At 48.6% G+C, this 9,619-nt stretch overlaps 1 protein-coding gene across 2 annotated transcripts in view; it reads right to left on the minus strand.

The window, feature by feature from the left end:
* The window catches only part of INTS9 (integrator complex subunit 9), a 36,847-nt gene that overhangs the window by 10,583 nt on the left and 16,645 nt on the right, over positions 1 to 9,619 (minus strand). For both annotated transcript variants that reach the window (XM_012724891.1, XM_004682426.2), the window contains 2 exons: positions 2,347 to 2,467; positions 1,588 to 1,722 (listed from right to left, as the gene is read on the minus strand). In XM_012724891.1, coding sequence (XP_012580345.1) covers positions 1,588 to 1,722; positions 2,347 to 2,467 — 256 coding nt within the window. The remainder of the gene's footprint in view (positions 1 to 1,587; positions 1,723 to 2,346; positions 2,468 to 9,619) is intronic.

Raw genomic sequence — 9,619 nt, forward strand, 5'->3', positions numbered from 1 at the left:
CCTGCTGTGGCCGCGCAGAGGCAGCCACAGCAGTCCGTGGACGAGTGGGCGTGGACGTGCCCCCTCCCGCCCAGGGGCACAGCTGGTCGCAGGCCCCCAGACGGCACTGGTCAGTTCTTCAAACCGAAACTTTCCTTATCCCTGCTAATTCCACAGAGTATCCAATTATCTGGGCAAAGGAAAATTTATTTTCCTTTTTTAACATAAAACTGATTGCCAGCTAGAAATTAAAATTACGTAGGGATGTTGCTCATTACTTTCAAGACCTTATTTTCCCTTTCAATTTATGGGCCTTGCTACAATAATTTACTGGAAATTACATCAATAGTACTGGAAAGGCTTTGATCTCAGCAGGGCAAATCGGAAGAGTTGGCAGCCAAGTAATCTTTTCTTTCATGGAAGAACATATCGGGGATGACAGAAGCTGCCAATAAAGAATTTTGATTCAATGAGGCAAATTAAGATGACATCGATGGGCTTTTGATTTCAGTAAGCGGGAAAGGCCCAGAATTCTGCTAGGAATCCGGGAAAAACAGTAACTCGTCTCCTGTGGACTTGAGGGCAGGCTCGAGAACCCGGGCGGCACCCGGCACCCTGCCCTGGGGCCCAGCCCCGCCCCACGCTGACGCGCGGGGGCCCCAGCTCGCTGCACAGCCCCCGGAGCTACCTGCGTGCTCCCTGCCCGCCCTGCCTGCGAAGACGGGAAGAAAACCAGGGTCCAAGGAACTCACAATAGATTCTTGCGAAAGAATGGAGTAAATGGAATAACACACGAAGTTCGTGTCACTAGCTTCTTGCCAAATACGACACTTTGAAAACCTGCGGTAGCGTCTGCGCCTCTTGAGACTCAAGCTCCCACGGTGGCCTCCCAGCCCCGCCAGAGCCGGCTCGCCCCGCCCGCTGCGGGCTGTGGTGGCCTCGGCTGCCCTCGCCTCCGCGCCCTGCTGGCTCACTCCTCAGTGCTGCGCCCAAGGGGCCTCCCCCAGGGCTTTCCCAACTGATGTTTCTCCTCGTGTATTTTTTCCTCTTCAGATGCTGCTAATCACCAGGCTGCTGTTTTCCGAGGCGCACGTGGCCTTTGCTGTGTTAGGTCCACATCTCGTCATGCATCGACCGGACGTAGGCGGGACGTCCAGAGCTGTCTGCCCCCTGAACAGCGCAGGGCCGGCCTGCAGGTCACCAAGGACTCCGGCTGGCCACGCAGTCAGCGTCCACTAGCGTCGTCAGTGCTCACGGAGGAGACGGTGGCCACTCCGCCCCGCACCAGGCTGCAGCTCTGGGAGTGGCGGGAACCGGGACCCAACTTCCAGAGGAGCTCGCAACCCTCAATGTCGGGGCAGGGACAAGCTTCCTCTGGCGTCGGGGGGACGTGAAGTTGCGCAGAGACGCGATGCAGCCCCGTGGCCGATGCGCCGGCGGGCTTGCAGGCGAGAGCTGCCGCGGAGCAGTCACCTGCTGAGCGTTCTCGTCATAACGCCAGTGTGAAAACCAAACTAGGGAGACTTACCCCGGTGAGGTACTCTGGAGACATTCTGATTTGGGGTTAAATGACCAAAAGCGGATTGCTGAAAGCACATCCAGAATTACCTGGGGGTGAGTGGTGAGCAAGGAGGACCCAGACACGTAGGACACTTTCTCATAGTGGGACTGGATGATCCAGTTGGAGCTCCCGAGGGCATAGCCAGAGCTCAGAGGAGTCACCTGGACGGCGCCGAAAAGCTCCTGGGAAGAACCACAGGGAGAACGAGGGAGCCTCAGCGATGCAGACTCGGCAGAGAGGTTCGTCGTGAACCCCAACTACCCTCTGCTGGGACACAGAAATTATTTTAGAGCAAGCTGGGACGTTTCTGGCAACGAAGAAATGCTGGAGCCCACGAGGCCCACGCGGGAAGCAGGCCGCGGTGTTTGTCACCCTGAGCGTTGGCTGGTGCAGCCCTGGGCCACAGGCCTCGCTCGCTGAAGTACGGGGACAGTTACTGCCGGATGGACCAGAAAGGCAGATCCGCTTCCAGGTGAAGGGTCAGGTTCAGGCGAGGCAACAGAACAGGCCCCTGCTCATTGCCAGGCCCGAACGCAAAAGCTGAGCTCACCCAAGGGCTCCTTAGCTCTCTGTGCTCCGAGCTCTCTCTCACGTGTACAAACCCGGGGCGCCCACTGTGCTGTAGGAGGAGGCCGGAGGCCCTGCTCACCCTTACAGGCCGCCAGCGAGGGCAGATGACGGGTCTTCCCACCTTGTGTCAGTGCAGCTTCTGAGTGACTGACCGGTGTAAGGAAGTCAGCTAAGGGGCCTTGCAAAGACCAGCAGCAGGAATGAGAAGCGCTCATACACCAAACCTAGCAACTCACAATTTTCTGGGAGTAGCCCACCAGCCGGATCTTACTGAGGGCGGCGTTGACCTCTTGCATGGTGTAGCATCCCCTCCACGTGGCAACCTCCACGGCGTCCTTGAGGGGGGAGGGCAGCAGCCTGGAAGTGCATGCACGACAGCTCATGTGAGAGGGCATTGCGCCAAGGGCCACACCGGGCACCCCCGTGGCCCAACCACGGCAGAGAGCTGGCTCCCGGCGCCTACGATCGTTCCTGCTCCCCTGAGGTTCACGGTGCCCTCCCGCTTTGATTACTGACCCAGTAACTGGAAGCTTCTCTTCTGTTCTAGCTTAGGCAAAGGCCTGTCAGTTTTGTGGATTTTTTTTTCCAAAAAATCAACTTAGTGTTTAACTCTGTTTTCTCTAATATTTTTTAGTTTCTGCTTCAACTAGCATGCGGTGGAAGCTTGGGTGTGTTTACTTTTTAGAGCTGCAGCCCGATGGCCGCTGCCACTCAGTGGACTGTTGAAGCCCTCACATGTAACAGCCGACTGATGGGCGGGCGGGGCCACGGGTGCCCGGCTGCAGCCTGGCCTTCTGGGTGCCTCTGGCTTTGCTTGTTGCTCTATTCATTTCATGACTGTTTCCACCTTTTTAAAAAGTTATTTCCTTGGGGTAGTTTCAGGGCTTATCATCTACATCTTATGCATATGGCCTCTGATAGTCTCCCTCTCGTTCACAAAAAAGTAAATGAAATAGACTATACTTATAGGTCTGCAGAGCTATAGAAATGGACTTGATTAAATGCAGTGAGGTTTGGTCTAAAAGAGGAAAATAAAACATGATTTGTGAAAGCATTCCTACCAGTAAGTCAGCAAAAATGTGTCATTAGAAAAACTTTACATTCATTCTAATGTTGTCCAGAACACATCTGAAGAGTCTATTCCCTGAGATTCACTGTACAATAGGAGTTAAAAATGTTGTGGGAAATTGAATATGTGCAATAACTCTGCCTTCTCTCCTGAAACACCGATGAATAATAATAGTACAGGTCAAACATTCACAAGCTGTCAAGAGAATAAGAAAGAAAAAAACAAGAGCGTCTTAGAAATGGAAAGCACAAAGTCTCAGTGCAACTTTAAAGTTCATTTCAAGCAACCTAATTACACTGTGACCCACCGAGCTCAGCATTAGAAACAACAGGTATGTCTGAAAGACTCAGGTTGATCTAGGTCTTACAGCGGATTTATGGAAAAAGTGTATTAAAAAGTAGAAACAGGCCCTCCCTGGTGGCGCAGCGGGTTAAAGCACAGCACTGAGAATCCAAAGCCGCTTCCACATGAGTTCGATTCCCGCCTGCCCCGGAGGTGACCACATGGCGTGGCAGACCTCTCCTGGCCCGCCCGCTGCTCCCCTCAGCAGTGTACTTCGTCAATCTGCCTGTTCTGCTTCCCACTCTGTCTCTGGTGAGTCCTCTCACCCTCCGCATCTCTGGCCTGTACCCCAGTTCTGTATAAATAAATAAATAAAATTAAAAAAAAAAAAGTAGAAACATCCAGCTCATGTCACCTATACCTGATAGTTCAGCAAATTGCCCCTTCCTCTCCCAGGCAGGATGCCAGATTCTCCATGGCATGTTAAAACCAGTCTAGACCAGCCCTCCTTGCGGGCGCAGCGGGTTAAAGCGCAGCGCTAAGAAGCTAAAGCCACTTCAGCATGAGTTCGATTCCCGCCTGCCCCAGAGGTGACCACATGGCGCGGCAGGCCTCTCCTGACCCGCCCGCTGCTCCCCTCAGCTGTGTACTTGGTCAGTCAGTCTGTTCTGCTCCCCGCTCTCTCTGTCTCTGGTGAATCCTCTCACTGCCTCTGCACCTCTGGCCCATACCCCAGTTCTGTGTGCATAAATAAATCAATCTTATGAAAACACAACAACAGTTTAGACCAAGGGACACCATCGGCAGCAGCAGACAGCTTTCTGAAGCAAAGTTTATATACTGAGAATAATGATTTTCTTCTCCTCATACACTTCCAGTGAGCCTCATTCCCTTCAGGGTAGGAGAATGGAAAAGCCTCTAAAATATCTGATCAGCATCAAGCAATAAAAATCAATGAGAAAGATATATAGCAAAATGATTCAACCAGATCACATTCTGGTAAAGTCCAGAATTCAAGGCCTATTCATGGTACAGACTTTCTAATCAGTTTCTTGTTTTTCAACATCTAAACATGAGCCAATAGCCAACAATCAGCACACATTTGAGGAAAGTCTCTAACACAATAAAGGCAAAACAACTGGAGGGTAAAAGGGAGAGGAAGTGAGGGGACAACCTGGGCAGGTGGATGAAACTGAACAACTCTCATTACTAACCCTAGAGAGAGAAATAAGATAGTGTTACCTAAGTATTGAGAAGAGACTGCTATTGAAGAGGGGCATTGGGAGAACAGAAGGAGCTCTTATAAATATATAATAGCGCAGAGACAATGAAAATATTAGCAAAATATACCTAATTTTTAAAGAAGCAAAAATCATTTAAAAAAGTTACTTAAGGGCCCTCCCTGGTAGCACAGTTGGTAAATGCCGCACTAAGAAGCTAAAGCCACCTCAGCACGAGTTCGATTCCAGCCCTGGAGGTGACCACAGGGCGCGGCAGACCTCTCCTGACCGCCCGCTGCTCCCCTCAGCAGTGTGCTTCATTGATCTGCCTGTTCTGCTCCCCACTCTGTCTCTGGGGAATCCTCTCATTGCCCCTGCATCTCTGGCCTGTACCCCAGTTCTGTGTGCATAAATAAATCTTAAAAAAAAAAAGTTACATAAGATATGAAAAAAAATTACATAAAAGCTTGAAAAGTTTAAAAATGAGTGGCCAGACTCAAAAATGAATAAAGAGATTTACAAATAAAGACTAAACTAACAGAAATACAAGAGTGGAAAAACAACAGATTATGCCATGAGAAAGATATAGGAAGAAAAATTTCAAACACTAAAAAGAAATAACAAGATATAAATAATTTGAAAGAAAGTGGCAAACACTGAATACAGATGGGGGGGGGGTACAACATACGGATAACAGGAGTCCCCAGTAGAAGTCCCTGTGAGAAGTCAGAATGTGAAAACTGTAATTGGTAAAGCAGACCTGAAGCCAGACACGAGAGGACACGGGCGTGCCAGAGTGCTGGCACCAAAGACGAGCACCAGACACATTCTGGGAAACACGTAACCACAGAGGGCACAGATAAAGCCCTAATAAGCAAGAGCAAGTTACTTTATAAGGGAAAAGAGTAGATTATAATCAAAAAGTTCAATAGCAATGTTTTACTAGGAGAAAACAGAGTAATGTATTTACGATGCTCAAAGAAAGAAAATGCAAGTCAAGGATTGTACACTAGCAAAATTGACTTTCAAGGTCACAGAGCACAGATAACAATTATTGACCTACAAGAACTCACGAAATATTGTTCTCATGATCTCATCTTAAGTTATCTTCTGAGGAATGAGTTTCAGACAACCAAAATGTCTTTGGAAACATCAATATATTGGCTAGTAGGTTGTGAGCATAAAATGTGCAGTTGCTTATAAAAATAAGAACAACTGAAGGTCAAAAGTGAGAGAGAATAGTATGTAATGGCTATATGTTCTCACAATACTGATGTAGTAAAAACAGAGAAAAAAATCAGAGAAAAATGCATATGCTTTGTCCTGAAAAAGGAGTCACGGCCAACAAGAGAGGGCCTGGCCACCCCATTCTGGACTGACAGGGCCCACTGAGTACTCAGCACACAACTGAAAACTGTCTTGCAAGACATCAGCACAAGCTTAGGAACAAAGAAAAGACTCTGAAAGATTCCAGAGGCCGAAACAGGATACAGACTGATGATCCATTCAGAATAGCACTGGCTTTCCACAGCATTCTGAAGCAGAGGAAACACAGCAGTGTCTTCAAGACTCTAGTCTGGCTTTCTACCCCGAGTGTGAGGGAATAACAAAGCCCCCTGAGATGTGTAAGATCTCAGGAACTTTACCTCCCTGTTGAGTGGGGGATGTGTAAAATGAAGGCGTGAAAAAAAAGCAGGGGCTTCTAACAGAAGGAGGAGGTGAAAAAATCCCCAGGATAATGACTAGAAAATGCCCAGCTGGAAGCCGTGTGGCAGCCCAAGAACAACTGAAATCAGACAGGAGGGTGTGGGGGTGGGCAGGTGGGGGAAAGAGGTCTGAGAGAGGATTTCCAGAGAAGAAGAAACTGTTAGAACACTCCTTGAGTTTGAATATACCGTGGAGAGATTTCTACAAATGTGAGGCAGAGTGTATGCAAGCAAGACAGTCACTAACTCAGGGGAAAACAAAAGCTGGACTTGAGAAGGAAAAATGCTGCTAATAATGTTAAAAGTCAGCGAGGTACATTTATCCAGTCATGATAATGTAAACACAGAATACTTAGCCAACATAGCATTTACATCAAGTTGTTTTAATTCTCTTTACCTTTTATTTCTCCAGCAACAAAATATCAATAATCTTTCTCTTGAGCTTCCACATTAACAGACACATGAAGATTTTATTTCACTCATCTGTTCTGTGTATATTGAACTCCTTTAGTTTTCACAATATTTATTCAATAAATATGTACTCAGCCTTGGCTGCAGTCGCAGCATGTAAGCCTAACAGACAAAGGCCTCTGCTTCAAGGGGCTTAAGCCTAAGAAACATTTTACAGCAATACAAGGCGACAAGTGAGACATCACAGCCATGAGTCACCTCGGCCTGCAGGCCTCCTCCCCACAGAGGACCTAAGTGGCAGATGAAAAATGCAGAGCCAGAGATACACGCTCTCTAAATGGCTCGCCATTACGTCAGGATAGCATCCAAGGCTCTCAGCGTGACTTCTCGATAAGGCCCTTCCGGCAGCGTCTATGAAAAATTTCAACTTCCTGTGACAACTGCCAACCTGGCTTCTTTCCTCTCTGTCCTGGTGCCACAAGCTGAGCTCAGTCGAGCCAGTCACCTGCCGATCGTGCCTCTTGTCTGCACCTACCCACACAGCTCCCTCTTCTGGAAGGCTCTCTACTGGCCTCACGCCGGCCGGGCTTTTACTTCCCCAGCCTAGGTCTGGCCTCTGAGCACCTAAATGTTGCTTGGCAAGCTTCCCCAGTACAGGAACTACATCTTAAAGCGTTCTAGGGGCATTTTTCTACTTAGCATAGTGCCAGACACTTGGAAGTTGACATGTCTCAGGTTCTCTGAATTCTACGAATATGCCCATAAAAAAGCTGCTTGCTGACTTCCCTCCCTTAGAGCTCCTCAGTCACTTTGTCATTGCTTTCTTCTATCTTCTAAAATCTTTTCTAATGTAACTTTCCCTAAAGCTCTCCTCAGGCTTCCTTGAGGTCATAATTGGACGAGGTATTTGAAGAGCCATTCAAAGCTATTAGGATTATTGGCCGATACAGGATAAGTCAGATAAGGAGATGCAGTGGGAACCAGTTGTTTTTTTCTGGCCTTCTAATTTATCAAAGTCAAGTTCTCAGAGCCTAAATGTTTCTTAAGTACTTTCTAAAAGATTTCATTGTTTTGTTTTGTTCTTATCACTCTGAGAGCTTAATAAACTTTCCCCAGTGCCGACCTCTGCCAGGCACACTCACACTCTCCTCCCCTGCAGGCAGTGCAGGGTTATGTTTCTGTTAAAGAGTAAGGCTTGCAAGTCCCCAGGGACCACTTCAAGGCTTATACATAAAACACTGGCTGGGCTTTTCCCAAGCGGTTGATGAATGACTGAGGGAAAACATGTAGGTAAGCGCAGGAGACAAAGATCAGCAGCAGAAGCGCTTCCTCTCACTGCGGCAGCTTCCACGTGTGGGGTGCGAGCTGCAAGCGGAGCTTCAAGAACTTTTCACTATCAGCCTGAATCTAGGCTGTCACCCTTGATTTTTGTTTTAGTTCAGTTTATCTCTAACATGGACAAAAGCCACGGCTCAGGCCACCAAAGCACCAGAGGAGGGGCTCACCAGAACACACTCAGGTAGAATGTGCTCTCATGGCCTTGCTGAGCAGAACAGTACCCCAGACAGATGAGCAACTGTCTAGTATCAAGTAGTTACAGGGGACTTTTCTTTGTCAGCCGATGCCCAAGGAGCTTGGTTAGTATGAGTCAGTCCCTCAGAGGCTAATCAGCCCCGGCTGAAATGAAATGAAGAAGCTTCTGGAATTGCCAGGCTGGAGAGTAAACGCTGATGCTTCCATCGGGAACGGCCACTCTGGGGCTGCGTAAGGAACTTTTCCCACCGACATCTTTAGAAACTGTGATACAAGTGAGATGGGAGAGCGAGTGACTCAGTTCTCGTGTTTACAAGAAGGAGAGTGAGTCTCAGGGCCCGAAGGCTTGTGCAGCAGTGGGATGAGCGCGTGGCCTCAGGGAGCAGCCTCCCGCTGCCCCTGCAGCCTGCTTCCATCACGGAAGGCGGTGTGAGGACAGATGAAGTGAGGCTGAAAGGGGCTACGCGGGCCGAGTGGACGGGGAGAAGCAAAGGCCGCTGGCGTCTCCTGGGCACCTCCGTGCCGCACTGTTTCGGGGACTTGACTTAACGTCACTCACTTTGTCCTCCTCATATCCCTTGGAAGTCGCTAAGGCCACTTCTAATTTGTATGGGAGGAGACGGCCTACAAGAAATACGCTGCTGCAGCTACCAGGCAGGAGACCTGAAGTTCCATCACCAAGCTGTTTGACCTCCAAGCCTGCAGCTTTAATTTCCTCCCTACTACATAGCGAGACCTATAAATGCCTCACAAATAGCCAAGAGCACAGAACTTCAACCACAATGTTTTTTTTTCTAGTTTGCCTTCTGTACGGTAAGAAGTCTCCCTTTAAGCTCTGAGCACTAAAAATTGCCATAACATTTCAGGCAATAACTCCTTAGTGCCTGTGAGGGGGTTATGACAATATCCTGCAATGATTTAGTCTTAATTATAATTGTAGATTTCTTGTCGGAGACAGAAAATGCTGCTGTCTATAAAAATGCTGGAGGCCGGTGACTTTCAGGAGGGGGACTGTTTTGCTTTGCATTTTCCCATTAACAACCTGAATTTTGAAGTGAGTACAGGAAAGTCAGACTCAAAAATGATATTGCAAGAGTCTCCTTTTCTTACCCTTCAAAGTGTCTTTCTCAGAAAAGTAAATGGCAGTGTGAAAGTGAGGGAGGATGCTAACGGCCCCTAAATAAACCTGCAGCAGCCGTGTCAACCGCAGCGAAGCCAGACAGCCGCCAGACCAGGAGTGGTCATTCTCAGTGCTGTAGACATGACACTGCCTCAGCCCCCCCCCCCC

This window comes from Condylura cristata, unplaced genomic scaffold (genome assembly GCF_000260355.1).
Source record: "Condylura cristata isolate star-nosed mole 26May11 unplaced genomic scaffold, ConCri1.0 scaffold00014, whole genome shotgun sequence".
Taxonomy (NCBI): Eukaryota; Metazoa; Chordata; class Mammalia; order Eulipotyphla; family Talpidae; genus Condylura; species Condylura cristata.